This window comes from Photinus pyralis, unplaced genomic scaffold (assembly GCF_008802855.1).
Source record: "Photinus pyralis isolate 1611_PpyrPB1 unplaced genomic scaffold, Ppyr1.3 Ppyr1.4_LG10, whole genome shotgun sequence".
Taxonomy (NCBI): domain Eukaryota; kingdom Metazoa; phylum Arthropoda; class Insecta; order Coleoptera; family Lampyridae; genus Photinus; species Photinus pyralis.
Genome location: NW_022170250.1, coordinates 11,392,249 through 11,408,378, shown reverse-complemented (window position 1 = coordinate 11,408,378; position 16,130 = coordinate 11,392,249). Strand labels below are relative to the sequence as shown.

At 41.6% G+C, this 16,130-nt stretch overlaps 1 protein-coding gene and 1 long non-coding RNA gene across 2 annotated transcripts in view; one reads left to right on the top strand and one right to left on the bottom strand.

Annotated features, from left to right (window-relative positions):
- LOC116162351 overlaps positions 1-14,583 on the top strand; it is a 45,560-nt gene extending 30,977 nt beyond the window's left edge. The window contains exons 115-240 of the mRNA XM_031475968.1: positions 43-87; positions 141-206; positions 308-403; positions 450-494; positions 547-591; positions 648-695; positions 746-790; positions 843-917; positions 977-1,027; positions 1,081-1,170; positions 1,218-1,262; positions 1,313-1,360; positions 1,408-1,452; positions 1,500-1,547; positions 1,616-1,648; positions 1,967-2,062; positions 2,110-2,154; positions 2,208-2,252; positions 2,308-2,355; positions 2,406-2,450; positions 2,504-2,569; positions 2,842-2,937; positions 2,984-3,028; positions 3,081-3,125; positions 3,182-3,229; positions 3,280-3,324; positions 3,377-3,451; positions 3,511-3,561; positions 3,611-3,700; positions 3,749-3,793; positions 3,844-3,891; positions 3,938-3,982; positions 4,031-4,078; positions 4,152-4,184; positions 4,517-4,612; positions 4,659-4,703; positions 4,755-4,799; positions 4,857-4,904; positions 4,955-4,999; positions 5,051-5,125; positions 5,185-5,235; positions 5,290-5,379; positions 5,428-5,472; positions 5,523-5,570; positions 5,618-5,662; positions 5,711-5,758; positions 5,816-5,848; positions 5,899-5,949; positions 5,999-6,088; positions 6,136-6,180; positions 6,232-6,279; positions 6,327-6,371; positions 6,420-6,467; positions 6,526-6,558; positions 6,608-6,658; positions 6,708-6,797; positions 6,845-6,889; positions 6,940-6,987; positions 7,035-7,079; positions 7,128-7,175; positions 7,234-7,266; positions 7,317-7,367; positions 7,417-7,506; positions 7,555-7,599; positions 7,650-7,697; positions 7,745-7,789; positions 7,838-7,885; positions 7,944-7,976; positions 8,029-8,079; positions 8,129-8,218; positions 8,267-8,311; positions 8,362-8,409; positions 8,457-8,501; positions 8,550-8,597; positions 8,656-8,688; positions 8,741-8,791; positions 8,841-8,930; positions 8,979-9,023; positions 9,074-9,121; positions 9,167-9,211; positions 9,260-9,307; positions 9,366-9,398; positions 9,451-9,501; positions 9,551-9,640; positions 9,689-9,733; positions 9,784-9,831; positions 9,879-9,923; positions 9,972-10,019; positions 10,078-10,110; positions 10,163-10,213; positions 10,263-10,352; positions 10,401-10,445; positions 10,496-10,543; positions 10,591-10,635; positions 10,684-10,731; positions 10,790-10,822; positions 10,875-10,925; positions 10,975-11,064; positions 11,112-11,156; positions 11,207-11,254; positions 11,302-11,346; positions 11,395-11,442; positions 11,500-11,583; positions 11,633-11,677; positions 11,729-11,773; positions 11,825-11,908; positions 11,961-12,005; positions 12,057-12,197; positions 12,251-12,295; positions 12,348-12,440; positions 12,495-12,566; positions 12,616-12,714; positions 12,766-12,804; positions 12,862-12,951; positions 12,998-13,144; positions 13,192-13,287; positions 13,336-13,389; positions 13,441-13,638; positions 13,694-13,741; positions 13,790-13,864; positions 13,915-13,959; positions 14,005-14,046; positions 14,100-14,117; positions 14,175-14,213; positions 14,263-14,313; positions 14,365-14,583. Coding sequence (XP_031331828.1) covers positions 43-87; positions 141-206; positions 308-403; positions 450-494; positions 547-591; positions 648-695; positions 746-790; positions 843-917; positions 977-1,027; positions 1,081-1,170; positions 1,218-1,262; positions 1,313-1,360; positions 1,408-1,452; positions 1,500-1,547; positions 1,616-1,648; positions 1,967-2,062; positions 2,110-2,154; positions 2,208-2,252; positions 2,308-2,355; positions 2,406-2,450; positions 2,504-2,569; positions 2,842-2,937; positions 2,984-3,028; positions 3,081-3,125; positions 3,182-3,229; positions 3,280-3,324; positions 3,377-3,451; positions 3,511-3,561; positions 3,611-3,700; positions 3,749-3,793; positions 3,844-3,891; positions 3,938-3,982; positions 4,031-4,078; positions 4,152-4,184; positions 4,517-4,612; positions 4,659-4,703; positions 4,755-4,799; positions 4,857-4,904; positions 4,955-4,999; positions 5,051-5,125; positions 5,185-5,235; positions 5,290-5,379; positions 5,428-5,472; positions 5,523-5,570; positions 5,618-5,662; positions 5,711-5,758; positions 5,816-5,848; positions 5,899-5,949; positions 5,999-6,088; positions 6,136-6,180; positions 6,232-6,279; positions 6,327-6,371; positions 6,420-6,467; positions 6,526-6,558; positions 6,608-6,658; positions 6,708-6,797; positions 6,845-6,889; positions 6,940-6,987; positions 7,035-7,079; positions 7,128-7,175; positions 7,234-7,266; positions 7,317-7,367; positions 7,417-7,506; positions 7,555-7,599; positions 7,650-7,697; positions 7,745-7,789; positions 7,838-7,885; positions 7,944-7,976; positions 8,029-8,079; positions 8,129-8,218; positions 8,267-8,311; positions 8,362-8,409; positions 8,457-8,501; positions 8,550-8,597; positions 8,656-8,688; positions 8,741-8,791; positions 8,841-8,930; positions 8,979-9,023; positions 9,074-9,121; positions 9,167-9,211; positions 9,260-9,307; positions 9,366-9,398; positions 9,451-9,501; positions 9,551-9,640; positions 9,689-9,733; positions 9,784-9,831; positions 9,879-9,923; positions 9,972-10,019; positions 10,078-10,110; positions 10,163-10,213; positions 10,263-10,352; positions 10,401-10,445; positions 10,496-10,543; positions 10,591-10,635; positions 10,684-10,731; positions 10,790-10,822; positions 10,875-10,925; positions 10,975-11,064; positions 11,112-11,156; positions 11,207-11,254; positions 11,302-11,346; positions 11,395-11,442; positions 11,500-11,583; positions 11,633-11,677; positions 11,729-11,773; positions 11,825-11,908; positions 11,961-12,005; positions 12,057-12,197; positions 12,251-12,295; positions 12,348-12,440; positions 12,495-12,566; positions 12,616-12,714; positions 12,766-12,804; positions 12,862-12,951; positions 12,998-13,144; positions 13,192-13,287; positions 13,336-13,389; positions 13,441-13,638; positions 13,694-13,741; positions 13,790-13,864; positions 13,915-13,959; positions 14,005-14,046; positions 14,100-14,117; positions 14,175-14,213; positions 14,263-14,313; positions 14,365-14,502 — 7,278 coding nt within the window. The 3' untranslated portion in view covers positions 14,503-14,583. The remainder of the gene's footprint in view (positions 1-42; positions 88-140; positions 207-307; positions 404-449; positions 495-546; positions 592-647; positions 696-745; positions 791-842; positions 918-976; positions 1,028-1,080; positions 1,171-1,217; positions 1,263-1,312; positions 1,361-1,407; positions 1,453-1,499; positions 1,548-1,615; positions 1,649-1,966; positions 2,063-2,109; positions 2,155-2,207; positions 2,253-2,307; positions 2,356-2,405; positions 2,451-2,503; positions 2,570-2,841; positions 2,938-2,983; positions 3,029-3,080; positions 3,126-3,181; positions 3,230-3,279; positions 3,325-3,376; positions 3,452-3,510; positions 3,562-3,610; positions 3,701-3,748; positions 3,794-3,843; positions 3,892-3,937; positions 3,983-4,030; positions 4,079-4,151; positions 4,185-4,516; positions 4,613-4,658; positions 4,704-4,754; positions 4,800-4,856; positions 4,905-4,954; positions 5,000-5,050; positions 5,126-5,184; positions 5,236-5,289; positions 5,380-5,427; positions 5,473-5,522; positions 5,571-5,617; positions 5,663-5,710; positions 5,759-5,815; positions 5,849-5,898; positions 5,950-5,998; positions 6,089-6,135; positions 6,181-6,231; positions 6,280-6,326; positions 6,372-6,419; positions 6,468-6,525; positions 6,559-6,607; positions 6,659-6,707; positions 6,798-6,844; positions 6,890-6,939; positions 6,988-7,034; positions 7,080-7,127; positions 7,176-7,233; positions 7,267-7,316; positions 7,368-7,416; positions 7,507-7,554; positions 7,600-7,649; positions 7,698-7,744; positions 7,790-7,837; positions 7,886-7,943; positions 7,977-8,028; positions 8,080-8,128; positions 8,219-8,266; positions 8,312-8,361; positions 8,410-8,456; positions 8,502-8,549; positions 8,598-8,655; positions 8,689-8,740; positions 8,792-8,840; positions 8,931-8,978; positions 9,024-9,073; positions 9,122-9,166; positions 9,212-9,259; positions 9,308-9,365; positions 9,399-9,450; positions 9,502-9,550; positions 9,641-9,688; positions 9,734-9,783; positions 9,832-9,878; positions 9,924-9,971; positions 10,020-10,077; positions 10,111-10,162; positions 10,214-10,262; positions 10,353-10,400; positions 10,446-10,495; positions 10,544-10,590; positions 10,636-10,683; positions 10,732-10,789; positions 10,823-10,874; positions 10,926-10,974; positions 11,065-11,111; positions 11,157-11,206; positions 11,255-11,301; positions 11,347-11,394; positions 11,443-11,499; positions 11,584-11,632; positions 11,678-11,728; positions 11,774-11,824; positions 11,909-11,960; positions 12,006-12,056; positions 12,198-12,250; positions 12,296-12,347; positions 12,441-12,494; positions 12,567-12,615; positions 12,715-12,765; positions 12,805-12,861; positions 12,952-12,997; positions 13,145-13,191; positions 13,288-13,335; positions 13,390-13,440; positions 13,639-13,693; positions 13,742-13,789; positions 13,865-13,914; positions 13,960-14,004; positions 14,047-14,099; positions 14,118-14,174; positions 14,214-14,262; positions 14,314-14,364) is intronic.
- A 1,056-nt stretch (positions 14,584-15,639) lies between these two features.
- On the bottom strand, positions 15,640-15,948 carry LOC116161103. The gene is made up of 2 exons (XR_004143372.1): positions 15,776-15,948; positions 15,640-15,721 (listed from the first exon to the last, which is right to left on the bottom strand). It is a non-coding gene; the product is annotated as an uncharacterized LOC116161103 (long non-coding RNA).
- Between the last annotated feature and the right edge of the window lie 182 nt (positions 15,949-16,130).

The following is a 16,130-nucleotide window of genomic DNA, read 5'->3' as shown; positions in this document are numbered from 1 at the left end:
TGAGCAGGAAAATTTCGGATCTTTGACTAATGTTGTTTGCAGATTGTACTGAAAGAAGAAACTGGTGACTTGGATGACATTAAGACCGTAAGCTAGAAGGTTTAGGATCTAAAAATTTACTCAAAAAATGTTTATTTTAGATAATCGACACTGGAAAGTGGCCTAAAGAGGAGGGTACAACAACAACCACGGCAAAGACAGTTGATGTAAGTATTTAAGCTGCACAAGCCACCAAGAGTGTTGCTCTTCCGTGGCCGTCGTGGCCAAAAGACCGTTATTTGCATTAATTAATTCTGTTGCATTATAGACACACAAAGTAAGGATTGACGAGATCTTCCCTGATAAACCCGAGCTGGAAGAAAAGATTAAGTTACTCTGGGACAGCCTCACTGAGGAAGGAAAGGTAAGAGACCTATATCTATAAAAGATAATAATTCATTTAATCTTAGGACGCGATCGATGAAGTTATAGGTGACAAGAAACCTGAAGAACAGGTAATTTTGCACATCTCATTGTCCTTGCAAATCTCACACATCTCTTTTACAGGCTCCCATCCTCCTATACCTGTTCAAACTGCTGGAAGACAAAGTTGTAAGTGAATCCTGCTGTCTTTGTCTAATTCCGCTGACGCGTTGTTTTTTATTTAGGGTCAACCGAATGTGAAAGTCACTGTCGAACCAGATACCATTGAAAAGGTCAGTTATTCAGTAACACTTTTCGCATTGTTAACCAGTTTCGTTTGCAGATTGTGCTTAAAGAAGAACGTGGTGACTTGGATGACATTAAGACCGTAAGTTAATTTCGTTTGGTCTAAAACTTGCACTCATCCAGTTTTATTTTAGATCATTCTAACCGGAGAATGGCCCACATCTGGTACGGTAACCACGACCACCACACCAAAGACCGAGGAACCTGAGGTAAGTCAAGCACTAAACGTAAAAGAAGAAATATTTAATCACATTATTCACATTTTCAGAATGACAGAGTGAATATTCACGAAATCTTCCCCGACAAACCAGACCTACAGGTAAGCTAAAAGAGATTAGCAAGCAACCCGGACTAACCTTCTTTATTTAACAGTCGAAGATTGACCTTCTTTGGGAAAAATTAACACCAGAAGGAAAAGAAAATATTAACGATCTTTTAGAAGACCTACCTAAGGATAAAAAAGTAGGTATGACCTTATTTTAAACTCCCCCTGACCGTTTGGCTTTCAGGCGCCCATTTTGCTTTACATCTACGATATTGCCAAGGATACTCTCGTAAGTTTCCTATTTTACTATGATTTCTCTTGTAATCGTAAACTTTGTAGAATAAGCCCAAGACCAAGCTTGACCTCGACAAAGATACCATCACCACGGTGAGGAAGGCTACTTGTTTTAATGTATAGCTCAATGCCAATTTTAGGTTATCTTACGAGAGGAGAAAGACAAACTAGGAGATATACCACAGGTGAGTCAACAGTTTCAGGAAATCTTATTGACACTCTTGGCTTTCAGATCATCGATCTTGGAAGATGGCCAGAAGAGAGTGAGAGACCACTAAAAGTAAGTGTTTCGATTGCCCCAGTTCCTCTTCCATTAACTAATTCTAAATTTGAAAAATTTCATTACAGGGAACTACCACAACCACGCCAAAAACCGTTGATGTAAGTATTTGAGCGGATAGTAGTGCTTTCAACTTATTTTACAAAGTTCAAAAGCAAGTTTCACGTTCCCCTCCTCGCCTCAAATGTAGATCGGGGTTGCATTTCTTAAAAAATCAAAATCCGATCACAATATCTCAAAATTACACTTACAATGAGCTACCCCTCTAAATTTCCGGTGAGGTGGGTATTGTCGACCTTTAGCCACTCCCCTCGCGATTTTCTTTAGATGGTTATATTATTTTCTCGTGAACCTAGTTCATAATAAACCTCCAATCTCTTATAACGTGCAGATGTTAATGTCATTCTGGTACATTTCAGGTACACAAGGTGAAAATTGACGAGCTCTTCCCAGACAAGCCCGACTTGGAAGAAAAGGTTAAGTTACTTTGGGACAGCCTAACAGAAGACGCAAAGGTAAGATATTGATGGAATTAGCATGAGATAAACCCTCGTTTTATTAGGACGTCATCGATGAGGAATTGGGAGACAAGAAACCAGAAGAACAGGTAAGTTTTTTCTTTTGATTGCCCTTATAAATCTCACTCATATTCCTTTACAGGCTCCTATCCTCTTGTACCTCTTTAAACTTTTGGAAGATAAACTCGTAAGTTAATCAAACTGCCTTTGCACCACCCCACTGATCCTTTTTCTAAATTTAGGGTCAACCTAACGTGCAGGTGAATGTCGAACCGGACACCATCCACAAGGTGAGTTTCAGGCAGGAAAATTTCGGATCGTTGACTAATGTTGTTTGCAGATTGTACTGAAAGAAGAAACTGGTGAATTGGATGACATTAAGACTGTAAGGATAAGCATTGTTGGTATAAAGGTCCTCTCATCTAACTTACATTGCAGATAATTGACCAAGGAAAGTGGCCCAGACAGGAAGGTACAACAACGACCACCCCCAAACCAGTTGATGTAAGTTAATTAGTCGAATTGACTTACAACGGTACTACAGGTTAAATTAAAAAATTCTCAGTCAAGTAACTAGTAAGAATGATAAATTTTCCGTGGTCCAAGAGCCTAAAAGATCATTCCAATTATTGTATTTGCCAAAAATAAAAAAAAATTTTGAGAAAGACAACTACAATAATTGGAATTATCTTTATCCCAAATTATGATAGTTCACCAATAAAAGATCATATTTTATTATGACATCCAGACCTTAATTTAATTCTGGTGCATTACAGACACACAAAGTAAGGATTGACGATATCTTCCCTGATAAACCCGATCTGGAAGAAAAGATTAAGTTACTCTGGGACAGCCTCACTGAGGAAGGAAAGGTAAGAGACCGATATCTATAAAAGATGAAAATTCATTTTTTCTTAGGACGCGATAGATGAAGTTATAGGAGACAAGAAACCTGAAGAACAGGTAATTTTGCACATCTCATTGTCCTTGCAAATCTCACACATCTCTTTTACAGGCTCCCATCCTCCTATACCTGTTCAAACTGCTGGAAGACAAAGTTGTAAGTGAATCCTGCTGTCTTTGTCGGTTTCCACTGACGCTTTGTTTTTTATTTAGGGTCAACCTAATGTGAAAGTCACAGTCGAACCAGATACCATTGAAAAGGTCAGTTTTTCAGTAACACTTTTCGCATTGTTAACCTATTTCGTTTGCAGATTGTGCTTAAAGAAGAACGTGGTGACTTGGATGACATTAAGACCGTAAGATAAATTCGTTTGGGCTGAAACTAGTACTCATCCAGTTTTGTTCTAGATCATTCTAACCGGAGAGTGGCCCACATCTGGTACGGTAACCACGACCACCACACCAAAGACCGAGGAACCTGAGGTAAGTCAAGCACTAAACGTAAAAGAAGAAATATTTTATCATATTACTCAAATTTTCAGAATGACAGAGTGAATATTCACGAAATCTTCCCCGACAAACCAGACCTTCAGGTAAGCTAAGAGAAATTAGGAAGCAACACTAACCTTCTTTATTTAACAGTCGAAGATTGACCTTCTTTGGGAAAAATTAACACCAGAAGGAAAAGAAAATATAAACGATCTTTTAGAAGACTTACCTAAGGATAAAAAAGTAGGTATGACGTTATTTTAAACTGCCCACTGACCGTTTGGTTTTCAGGCGCCCATTCTGCTTTACATTTACGATATTGCCAAGGATACTCTCGTAAGTTTCCCATTTTACTATGATTTCTCTTGTAATCGTAAACTTTGTAGGATAAGCCCAAGACCAAGCTTGACCTCGACAAAGATACCATCACCACGGTGAGCACGCGAATTTTTTTAATCTATGGCTCATTGCCAATTTTAGGTTATCTTACGAGAGGAGAAAGACAAACTAGGAGATATACCACAGGTGAGTCAACAGTTTCAGGGAAGTTTTACTGACACTCTTGACTTTCAGATCATCGATCTTGGAAGATGGCCATCCGAGAGTGAGAGACCCATTAAGGTACGTTTTTCTATTGTCCCTTCGATTTTCTTCGTTTATTTACTAATTCTAACATCGCCATATTTTCTTACAGGGAACTACCACAACCACGCCGAAGACAGTTGATGTAAGTATTTAGGCAACTTTAGGCCTACCTCGCAAATTTCTTTAAAAAGCTCCCCTAAATTTGGTTTGCAATCACATTCCTTAAGCAATCAAAGTTCGTCTACATTCTACATCTTAGAATTACACTTACAATGGTCCACCCCCCTTTATGTGCGCTGATGTGGATGTGATCGTGATTTAACCCTACTCCTTTTAATAAATTATATCCAAGAGAACACAATTGTTAACTAAATGTTACAGAACATATAACAATTAAACTAAATGTGGATGTAGTAGTTAAAAAAACCCACTTTTAGAAGTTACAGATTTTAACTCTCTTTCGGTACATTTCAGACTCATTTAGTTAGGATTGACGATATCTTCCCTGATAAACCCGATCTGGAAGAAAAGATTAAGTTACTCTGGGACAGCCTCACTGAGGAAGGAAAGGTAAGAGACCGATATCTATAAAAGATGATAACTCATTTTTTCTTAGGACGCGATCGATAAAGTTATAGGAGACAAGAAACCTGAAGAACAGGTAATTTTCTCTTCTCATTGCCCTTGCAAATATCACACGTATTTGTTACAGGCTCCCATCCTCCTATACTTGTTCAAACTGCTGGAAGACAAACTTGTAAGTTAACCTTGCTGTCTTTGTCTGATTCCGATGACGCGTTGATTTTTTATTTAGGGTCAACCTGATGTGAAAGTCACAGTCGAACCAGATACCATTGAAAAGGTCAGTTTTTCAGTAACACTTTTCGCATTTTTAACTAATTTCGTTTGCAGATTGTGCTTAAAGATGAACGTGGTGACTTAGATGACATTAAGACCGTAAGATAATTTCGCTTGGGCTGAAACTTGTCCTCATCCAGTTTGTTTTAGATCATTCTAACCGGAGAGTGGCCCACATCTGGTACGGTAACGACGACCACCACACCAAAGCCCGAGGAACCGGAGGTAAATCAAGCACTAAACGTAAAAGAAGAATTGTTTAATCATATTATTCGCATTTTCAGAATGACAGAGTGAATATTCACGAAATCTTCCCCGACAAACCGGACCTACAGGTAAGCTAAGAGAGGTTAGCAAAGCAACCCGGACTAACCTTCTTTATTTAACAGTCGAAGATTGACCTTCTTTGGGACAAATTAACACCAGAAGGAAAGGAAAACATCAACGATCTTTTGGAAGACCTACCTAAAGATAAAAAAGTAGGTATGACCTTATTTTAAACTGCCCTCTCACCGTTTGGTTTTTAGGCTCCCATCCTGCTCTACATCTACGATATTGCCAAGGATACTCTTGTAAGTTTCCCATTTTGATATAATTCTCTTTCTAATAATAAACCCTTTAGAATAAGCCAAATACCAAGCTGGACCTCGACAAGGACACCATCACGAAGGTGAGGAAAGCAAGATCTTTCAGTTTGTGCTGCATTGTAAATTTTAGGTTATCTTACGAGAAGAGAAAGACAAACTGGGAGACATTCCACAGGTGAGTTACGTCAATTACGTTCTTGGTGCTGACGTGCTGCAATTTTAGATTATCGATCTCGGCAGATGGCCTTCTGAGAGCGAACGACCAGTTAAGGTAAGTTTTTCAATTGTTCCTCTCACTTCGTTTACTAAATTGCAAACCATCTTGCAGGGAACCACCACACCAAAGACAGAGGAACCTGAGGTAAGTCATGTAGCAAATGTAAAAGAAACTCACACGGGATGCATCTTCAGAATACCAGAGTGCCGATTCACGACCTCTTCCCCGACAAGCCGGACCTACAGGTAAGCTTCAAAATATTGCAAACCTTGACTAACCTTCATCATTTAACAGTCGAAAATCGATCTTATGTGGAGTAAACTAACGCCCGAAGGAAAAGAAAACGTCAATGATCTTTTGGAAGATTTACCCAAAGATAAACAAGTGAGTATGATCAGGTCAAAATTGCTCACTGACGGTTTGGTTTTTAGGCTCCCATCCTGCTCTACATTTACGATATTGCCAAGGATACTGTTGTAAGTTTCCCCATTTTGTTATAATTCCCTTTCTAATGATAAACCTTTTAGGATAAGCCCAATACTAAGCTGGCACTCGACAGAGACACCATCACCACGGTGAGGAAAGCTAGATCTTTCAATTAGTGCCTCATTGTTAATTTTAGGTTATCTTACGGGAGGAGAAAGACAAACTGGGAGACATTCCACAGGTGAGTTACGTCAATTACGTTCTTGGTGCTGACGTGCTGCAATTTTAGATTATCGATCTCGGCAGATGGCCTTCTGAGAGCGAACGACCAATTAAGGTAAGTGTTTCAATTGTTTTCCTCGCATCATTTACTCAATTGCCAACCTTCCTTGCAGGGAACCACCACACCAAAGACAGAGGAACCTGAGGTAAGTCATCTAAAAAATTTAAAAGAAGCTCACACGCGATGCATCTTAGAATACCAGAGTGCCTATTCACGACCTCTTCCCCGACAAGCCGGACCTACAGGTAAGCTGCAAAATATTGCCGTCCCTGACTAACCTCCATCATTTAACAGTCGAAAATCGATCTTATGTGGAGTAAACTAACGCCCGAAGGAAAAGAAAACGTCAATGATCTTTTGGAAGACTTACCTAAAGATAAACAAGTGGGTATGATCAGGTCAAAATTGCTCACTGACGGTTTGGTTTTTAGGCTCCTATCCTGCTCTACATCTACGATATTGCCAAGGACACTCTTGTAAGTTTCCCATTTTATTATAATTCCCTTTCTAAACATAAACCTTTTAGGATAAACCGAATACCAAGCTGGACCTGGACAGAGACACCATCACCACGGTGAGAAAAGCTAGATCTTTTAGTTGGTGCCTCATTGTTCATTTTAGGTTATCTTACGGGAGGAGAAAGACAAGCTGGGAGACATTCCACAGGTGAGTTTCGTCAATTTCGTTCTTGGTGCTGATATGATGCAATTTTAGATTATCATCCTCGGCAGATGGCCTTCTGAGAGCGAAAGACCAATTAAGGTAAGTTTTTCAATTGTTTTCCTCGCATCATTTACTCAATTTCCAACCTTCCTTGCAGGGAACCACCACACCAAAGCCAGAGGAACCTGAGGTAAGTCATGAACTTAATATAAAAGAAGCTCACACGCCATGCATCTTCAGAATAACAGAGTGCCGATTCACGACCTCTTCCCCGACAAGCCGGACCTACAGGTAAGCTTCAAAATATTGCCGACCCTGACTAACCTCCATCATTTAACAGTCGAAAATCGATCTAATGTGGAGCAAACTGACGCCCGAAGGAAAGAAAAACGTTAATGATCTCTTGGAAGATCTACCTAAAGATAAACAAGTGGGTATTGATAAGGTCAAAATTGCTCACTGACGGTTTGGTTTTTAGGCTCCTATCCTGCTCTACATCTACGATATTGCCAAGGACACTCTTGTAAGTTTCCCATTTTATTTTAATTCCCTTTCTAATGATTAATCTTTTAGGATAAACCGAATACCAAGCTAGACCTCGACAGAGACACCATCACCACGGTGAGGAAAGCTAGATCTTTCAGTGTGTGCCTCATTGTTAATTTTAGGTTATCTTACGAGAAGAGAAAGACAAACTGGGAGACATTCCACAGGTAAGTTTCGTCAAACACGTTCATGGTTCTAACGTGCTATAATTTTAGATTATCATCCTCGGCAGATGGCCTTCTGAGAGCGAAAGACCAATTAAGGTAAGTTTTTCAATTGTTTTCCTCGCATCATTTACTCAATTTCCAACCTTCCTTGCAGGGAACCACCACACCAAAGCCAGAGGAACCTGAGGTAAGTCATGAATTTTAAGTATAAAAGAAGCTCACACGCCATGCATCTTCAGAATAACAGAGTGCCGATTCACGACCTCTTCCCCGACAAGCCGGACCTACAGGTAAGCTGCAAAATATTGCCGTCCCTGACTAACGTCCATCATTTAACAGTCGAAAATCGATCTAATGTGGAGCAAACTGACGCCCGAAGGAAAGAAAAACGTTAATGATCTCTTGGAAGATCTACCTAAAGATAAACAAGTGGGTATTGATAAGGTCAAAATTGCTCACTGACTGTTTGGTTTTTAGGCTCCTATCCTGCTCTACATCTACGATATTGCAAAGGACACTCTTGTAAGTTTCCCATTTTATTTTAATTCCCTTTCTAATGATAAATCTTTTAGGATAAACCGAATACCAAGCTGGACCTCGACAGAGACACCATCACCACGGTGAGGAAAGCTAGATCTTTCAGTGTGTGCCTCATTGTTAATTTTAGGTTATCTTACGAGAAGAGAAAGACAAACTGGGAGACATTCCACAGGTAAGTTTCGTCAAACACGTTCATGGTTCTAACGTGCTATAATTTTAGATTATCATCCTCGGCAGATGGCCTTCTGAGAGCGAAAGACCAATTAAGGTAAGTTTTTCAATTGTTTTCCTCGCATCATTTACTCAATTTCCAACCTTCCTTGCAGGGAACCACCACACCAAAGCCAGAGGAACCTGAGGTAAGTCATGAATTTTAAGTATAAAAGAAGCTCACACGCCATGCATCTTCAGAATAACAGAGTGCCGATTCACGACCTCTTCCCCGACAAGCCGGACCTACAGGTAAGCTGCAAAATATTGCCGTCCCTGACTAACGTCCATCATTTAACAGTCGAAAATCGATCTAATGTGGAGCAAACTGACGCCCGAAGGAAAGAAAAACGTTAATGATCTCTTGGAAGATCTACCTAAAGATAAACAAGTGGGTATTGATAAGGTCAAAATTGCTCACTGACGGTTTGGTTTTTAGGCTCCTATCCTGCTCTACATCTACGATATTGCAAAGGACACTCTTGTAAGTTTCCCATTTTATTTTAATTCCCTTTCTAATGATAAATCTTTTAGGATAAACCGAATACCAAGCTGGACCTCGACAGAGACACCATCACCACGGTGAGGAAAGCTAGATCTTTCAGTGTGCCTCATTGTTAATTTTAGGTTATCTTACGAGAAGAGAAAGACAAACTGGGAGACATTCCACAGGTAAGTTTCGTCAAACACGTTCATGGTTCTAACGTGCTATAATTTTAGATTATCATCCTCGGCAGATGGCCTTCTGAGAGCGAAAGACCAATTAAGGTAAGTTTTTCAATTGTTTTCCTCGCATCATTTACTCAATTTCCAACCTTCCTTGCAGGGAACCACCACACCAAAGCCAGAGGAACCTGAGGTAAGTCATGAATTTTAAGTATAAAAGAAGCTCACACGCCATGCATCTTCAGAATAACAGAGTGCCGATTCACGACCTCTTCCCCGACAAGCCGGACCTACAGGTAAGCTGCAAAATATTGCCGTCCCTGACTAACGTCCATCATTTAACAGTCGAAAATCGATCTAATGTGGAGCAAACTGACGCCCGAAGGAAAGAAAAACGTTAATGATCTCTTGGAAGATCTACCTAAAGATAAACAAGTGGGTATTGATAAGGTCAAAATTGCTCACTGACGGTTTGGTTTTTAGGCTCCTATCCTGCTCTACATCTACGATATTGCAAAGGACACTCTTGTAAGTTTCCCATTTTATTTTAATTCCCTTTCTAATGATAAATCTTTTAGGATAAACCGAATACCAAGCTGGACCTCGACAGAGACACCATCACCACGGTGAGGAAAGCTAGATCTTTCAGTGTGTGCCTCATTGTTAATTTTAGGTTATCTTACGGGAGGAGAAAGACAAGCTGGGAGACATTCCACAGGTGAGTTTCGTCAATTTCGTTCTTGGTGCTGATATGATGCAATTTTAGATTATCATCCTCGGCAGATGGCCTTCTGAGAGTGAAAGACCAATTAAGGTAAGTTTTTCAATTGTTTTCCTCGCATCATTTACTCAATTTCCAACCTTTCTTGCAGGGAACCACCACACCAAAGCCAGAGGAACCTGAGGTAAGTCATGAATTTTAAGTATAAAAGAAGCTCACACGCCATGCATCTTCAGAATAACAGAGTGCCGATTCACGACCTCTTCCCCGACAAGCCGGACCTACAGGTAAGCTGCAAAATATTGCCGTCCCTGACTAACGTCCATCATTTAACAGTCGAAAATCGATCTAATGTGGAGCAAACTGACGCCCGAAGGAAAGAAAAACGTTAATGATCTCTTGGAAGATCTACCTAAAGATAAACAAGTGGGTATTGATAAGGTCAAAATTGCTCACTGACTGTTTGGTTTTTAGGCTCCTATCCTGCTCTACATCTACGATATTGCAAAGGACACTCTTGTAAGTTTCCCATTTTATTTTAATTCCCTTTCTAATGATAAATCTTTTAGGATAAACCGAATACCAAGCTGGACCTCGACAGAGACACCATCACCACGGTGAGGAAAGCTAGATCTTTCAGTGTGTGCCTCATTGTTAATTTTAGGTTATCTTACGAGAAGAGAAAGACAAACTGGGAGACATTCCACAGGTAAGTTTCGTCAAACACGTTCATGGTTCTAACGTGCTATAATTTTAGATTATCATCCTCGGCAGATGGCCTTCTGAGAGCGAAAGACCAATTAAGGTAAGTTTTTCAATTGTTTTCCTCGCATCATTTACTCAATTTCCAACCTTCCTTGCAGGGAACCACCACACCAAAGCCAGAGGAACCTGAGGTAAGTCATGAATTTTAAGTATAAAAGAAGCTCACACGCCATGCATCTTCAGAATAACAGAGTGCCGATTCACGACCTCTTCCCCGACAAGCCGGACCTACAGGTAAGCTTCAAAATATTGCCGACCCTGACTAACCTCCATCATTTAACAGTCGAAAATCGATCTTATGTGGAGCAAACTAACGCCCGATGGAAAGGATAACGTAAACGATCTTCTGGGAGATTTACCTAAAGATAAACAAGTAGGTACGACCTCACTTAAACTGCTCACTAACGGTTTGGTTTCTAGGCCCCAATTCTACTCTACATCTACGATATTGCCAAGGACACTCTTGTAAGTTTCCAATTTTATTTTAATTCCCTTTCTAATGATAAATCTTTTAGGATAAACCGAATACCAAGCTTTCCCTCGACAGAGACACTATCAACACGGTAAGAAAAACTAGATCTTGCAGGTTATGCCTCATTGTCAATTTTAGGTTATCTTACGAGAACAGAAAGACAAGCTGGGAGACATTCCACAGGTGAGTTAAGTCAATTACATTCTTGGTACTGACGTGTTGCAATTTTAGATTATCATCCTCGGCAGATGGCCTTCTGAGAGCGAAAGACCAGTTAAGGTGAGTTTTTCAATTGTTCCTCTCACATCAATTACTAAACTGCAAGCTTATCTGCAGGGAGTCACCACACCAAAGACGGAAGAACCTGAACCGTCCAAGATCGACATCAATCAGCTCTTCCCGAATGATCCACAGACACAGGTGAGTAGCGGATTACTCGGGGATGGATTGCCAAAACGTCGAATTTCAGAATGAGATCAAGAAGTACCTCCTTACTCTTCCCAAGGAGATGCAGGTAAGTTCAGAACGAAAATTCACGATTCGTGTCTAAAGCAAACGATTTCAGGACCAAGTTTTGATCTACCTGTTCAAACTGCCGCCCGATGACAGGGTAAGTGTATGGGATTGTTAGGTTTCCCCATCACAACTGCCATGGTTTCAGATTGAAATCGTGCGCTATTTGATCAAACTCAACGAAGGCGTCAAAGAGACACAGAACTCGCTCGACTTGGAGACCCTGCGCAAGGTGAGCGTTTGACACATCCCCACGACTCGCACTGATACCCTCTCTATTGCAGATTATGGAACTCCAAAGAAAAGACCAGCTGGAACACAAAGAGGGCGTAAGTTGGTGTACGAATCTGTAAATCTGGTCACCTCACGAATTCTTTCAGGAGCTCCCGGTTAACGTCGACAAGATATTCCCGGACAGGCCCGATTTGCAGGCGGCCATCCGCTTTTTCCTCAACAATCTGTCCAATCGCGCCAGTGAGCTGATACGAATCCACCTCTCAGACTTAACTCCGGACGCGCAAGTAACTACAGACTCCCCTCAACCACAGCAGCGACTAATCCGTTTATTTTCCAGGGACGTATTCTACTCTACCTGATCAACCTCAGCAGAAAAATATTGGTAAGTATCCAGAGATAGGGGGGGGGAGTAAATCTGCAAGACTGTCCTTTAGGAAACCCCCGGCATAAGGGTCGACTTGGACCTGCAAGCTCTGAAAACGGTGATCCGGATGTACAACATGAACGGACTGAAGGGAGTTGAAAACGTGAGTAGGGCAATTGAGAAATTCCACTCTTTCACTTACTAACAATAATTGCAGGGAACGTATCCGACGAAACACACTGGAGAAGCTATTCACCACACAATGCCTCCACCACCCAAAAACATACAGGTAAGCTTTGCAAAGAAATTCTTCACACAAACACCTACTTGTTCACCAGGAACGAGTAAACCTCCAGATTAAAGCGCTCTTCCCAGGCGCACCCGAATTCGTACCCCGATTCATCGCCTTCTTGGATACCATGAATGCCGGACCATCCGTAAGTACCCGTATTTCTCTCCACCTCCCTCCTAATCGTTGCATCTTTTAGACCATGCAGTACGAGTACGATCCCGACGTGCTCAACTTGGTAAGTACCCCCCCAGACGTGTCCCCCTACACTCGGCCTAACTTTGTTTTCTTGCAGTACTTCGAAGCGTTCCTGGAGTCGTTAACCGACAAGGAGAAGGATAAAATTGCAACGGGCAAACCTGTGGTAAAAGAACCTTCGATTATTGTAAGTTGAAAGCGTGAAAGTCCACGGGCTGAAGCGTGCTTTGCAGGATTACATCAACTTCCACAAGCTCATCCCCGGCGATGCCGACCTACAGGCCAGGCTACGAGTGTACTTGGAGGGCTTAGATCGGGAGTCCCAGGAGATCATGGTGTTCATTTTCAGCCTTTTGGACCCAATCCCGCCATATTCACAGGTAAGAGTGACGCGGAGGACTTGCGTATTCTACGTGTGACTTTGCAGAGACAACTCCGAATGGTGCTGACCAGTACGAACGATTCGCAATGGAAAATGAACGCCATCATCCAGTGGATCCCAACTCTTCCGGCATCCGTTACGGTAAGTTGGCGCAAAGCAATTGGCCCGAGTTAGCGGTTACCTTTCCAGAAACGCCTCGAGGAAGTCGGCGGAATAAAAACGACTGAAATTGGTGGGTCAACGGTAAGTTGGGGTTCATCGAGGAAGGAGGTGAGGTTGACATTCTCGTTCCAGGGGTCGAACGTGATCAACTACGAAAAGCTTCTCCCTGGCAACCCATCCCTTCAGGTTACCCTCCGCAAATTCGTCGAAGGAGTCGAACCAAACGCGCAGAACACAATCCAAATCCTCTTCAGTCACTTGCAACCGTTACCGAAAATGTACCAGGATCAGCTTTCCAACATCCTACTCACCACACCCGGCGCTTTACAGGTAGGCACCTTTTCAGAACCAGGACCGTATACATTTCCCCCAAAAAAAATTCCAGGTACCAAAGGTGATGCAGTGGGCGAGCAGCCTTCCGAAATCGCTCCTGGTAAGTCGACCGAATTGGGGGACGGTTGATTCATTTCCCTTTGTTTAGGGCAACATGGAAATAATCAAGCAGACTGGTACAGCTAACGGTGGATGGGTTGCTGCAGCTCCGCCGACCGTGGGGGTATGAGAGGGACTGTTTGAAATGTTGTAAGTGTCACGAGTTTGTTTCAGAATGGATACTCAACTATTTTGCACGCTATGAAGAACAAAGCACATGTAAGTTTGCCAGGTCGTAAACCTATCACTAACACTGAATTACAGGGTGGATTCAGCGAGATGATGAAATCGCTTCCAGTTTCCGGGGTAAGATCGCACACTCCTCAAGCGCGGCAAGTACTAATTTGTCTCTGTTTCAGCTGACCGTCGTCCAACCGGTAAGTAGTCGCGCTAGTTCAAATGTGGAACCACTCACTCGGGACGCTCACTTCCAGAAACAACCACGTAGGGCACTACGCGAAGTGGACGCAAGCGTAAGTACCACGCAAACGCGTCGACCGTCTACATAGTCTTGCATTTCAGAAAATGAAGGAAACAGCAGAAGAGGCGAAGAGCGCGATTAGCAACCTAATGGTGGGTAAAGCGACGCCGTCGAAATATCTCTCTGATCGGGTAACTTTGCAGGAGACGGCCAAGGACAAGGTGCAACACTATTGGACCCTCTTCTCGAACGAGATGGCCAGCATCGGTCAAAAAATCGCAGAAACCGCCAAAAAGGTTCCGGAGTACTTTTCGAAGGCCGATTACGGGAAGAAGGAGTAGGAGATAACAACGGACCGGCTTCTTTTAGTTAATTGATACTGCTTAATTTGTGTTATACACAATAAATTGCATTTGAAGGATGTCTAATTTTTTTTGTATACTCCTTGACCCAAAAAAGTTGATTCCATTAGACCTTCCTTAACATAATCGATTTGGTAGACAATGAAACTCAAAAACAAAAAAAATAGTTGAGTATTCTCTTGAAGTTGTATTGATTCCCATAGAAATGGTCTTGGTTCAGGATTCCCCTAGGTCGAAGTTCACATTTCTGGTAAATGTAGTTAACAGGCATAGACAATGATCCGACCAGATTAAAGGGGATTTTTAGTAGATCCATACGACTATAGCTTTTCTGATGTTAAGGTGCGTCTTTGTTGATAATGGATCACGTAATTGTCTATTTTTAACTTGCGTAACTGAAAAACGAAATTAATTTGCCGCCGCCCAAGTCTGCGAGAGAATCCGCTCGCGTGTAGCTCGTACGAGGTTACCAATTACCCAATTCCCTGTACGTAGTTAACCTTTTCTATACACAATCTGCCGCTCTGCTCTGCCTACTATTTTACAAATTGACTTTGAGAATTGAAATTCGCGCAAAAAGGCGAGTGATACTCGATTCCCTAATTGAGCTTTACCAAAACGGCGACCAACGCAACTGGACGGCCCACTACTATCTCTGCTTAAAACGCACCCATTCTAAACACACCTGCTTATCGTCCCAAGGGAAAACTTACTCTTTAATTCTTAGAAAAAAATTTGAATCATAAAGGGACAGTTATAAGGGATATACGTGGAGTTCCTCAAGGATCAGTGGTAGAATCGCCATTATTTACACTGTATTACCCTATTTGAAATTGAAGTGCCAAGCTACACTCACGGGACCTATTAAAGAAATAGACCGAGTAAAGTAATGGCGCCTGAGGGACCAGGCACGTCTCCAGGTCGCGAATTAGAGAAACGACCAAATCCTAGGGAGGTCAGAAGGCCGGAGCGAGAGAATGCTAGAAAGTCTAAAGCTGGCTTATTCTATGTAGCAGCGGGGCACCGCAGGGGTCGGAACAGGGGCCAACTTTGTTGAAGCTACTCCTCTTTAAGGTAGGTAGTCTAAAGTACACGTTGTGAAAAATTGAGGCTGTCAATAATTACTAAGACATTTATTAGTTTCTATAGCTACATTTTGTATAATAAATTCATATGGCGAACGGAGCGCAGAAGGCAACTGCAAGAAAAAATAAATGAACGCTAGAAGAGAAATAAGACAACAGACTCATACATGCCACGACGACGACGACGACCATGGTTAATATTAGAAAAATAATTTCCATCTCGTACGGAATTCCAGACGGTTCGTGAACTTCGTGTGCACCATCAAAGAAAAAAAAAAACTGGGAATTCGTGGCAACTGGAAGAGTACTCGGTTTATTGTAATAGGTTAATATTTCAAAATTGGAAACGGAAATCGATAGGTACCTAATCGAATTCCCACCAAGTTTATCAAAGTTTAATACCGAGATATGGCATAGCCTTGATTAGACTTAATGGATTAATCAGTACGATATTATTATTATTGAATAGCGATAATTTAAAAACAGAGTAGAAAAGAAACTGGGGGAATACCCCCCCAGGAC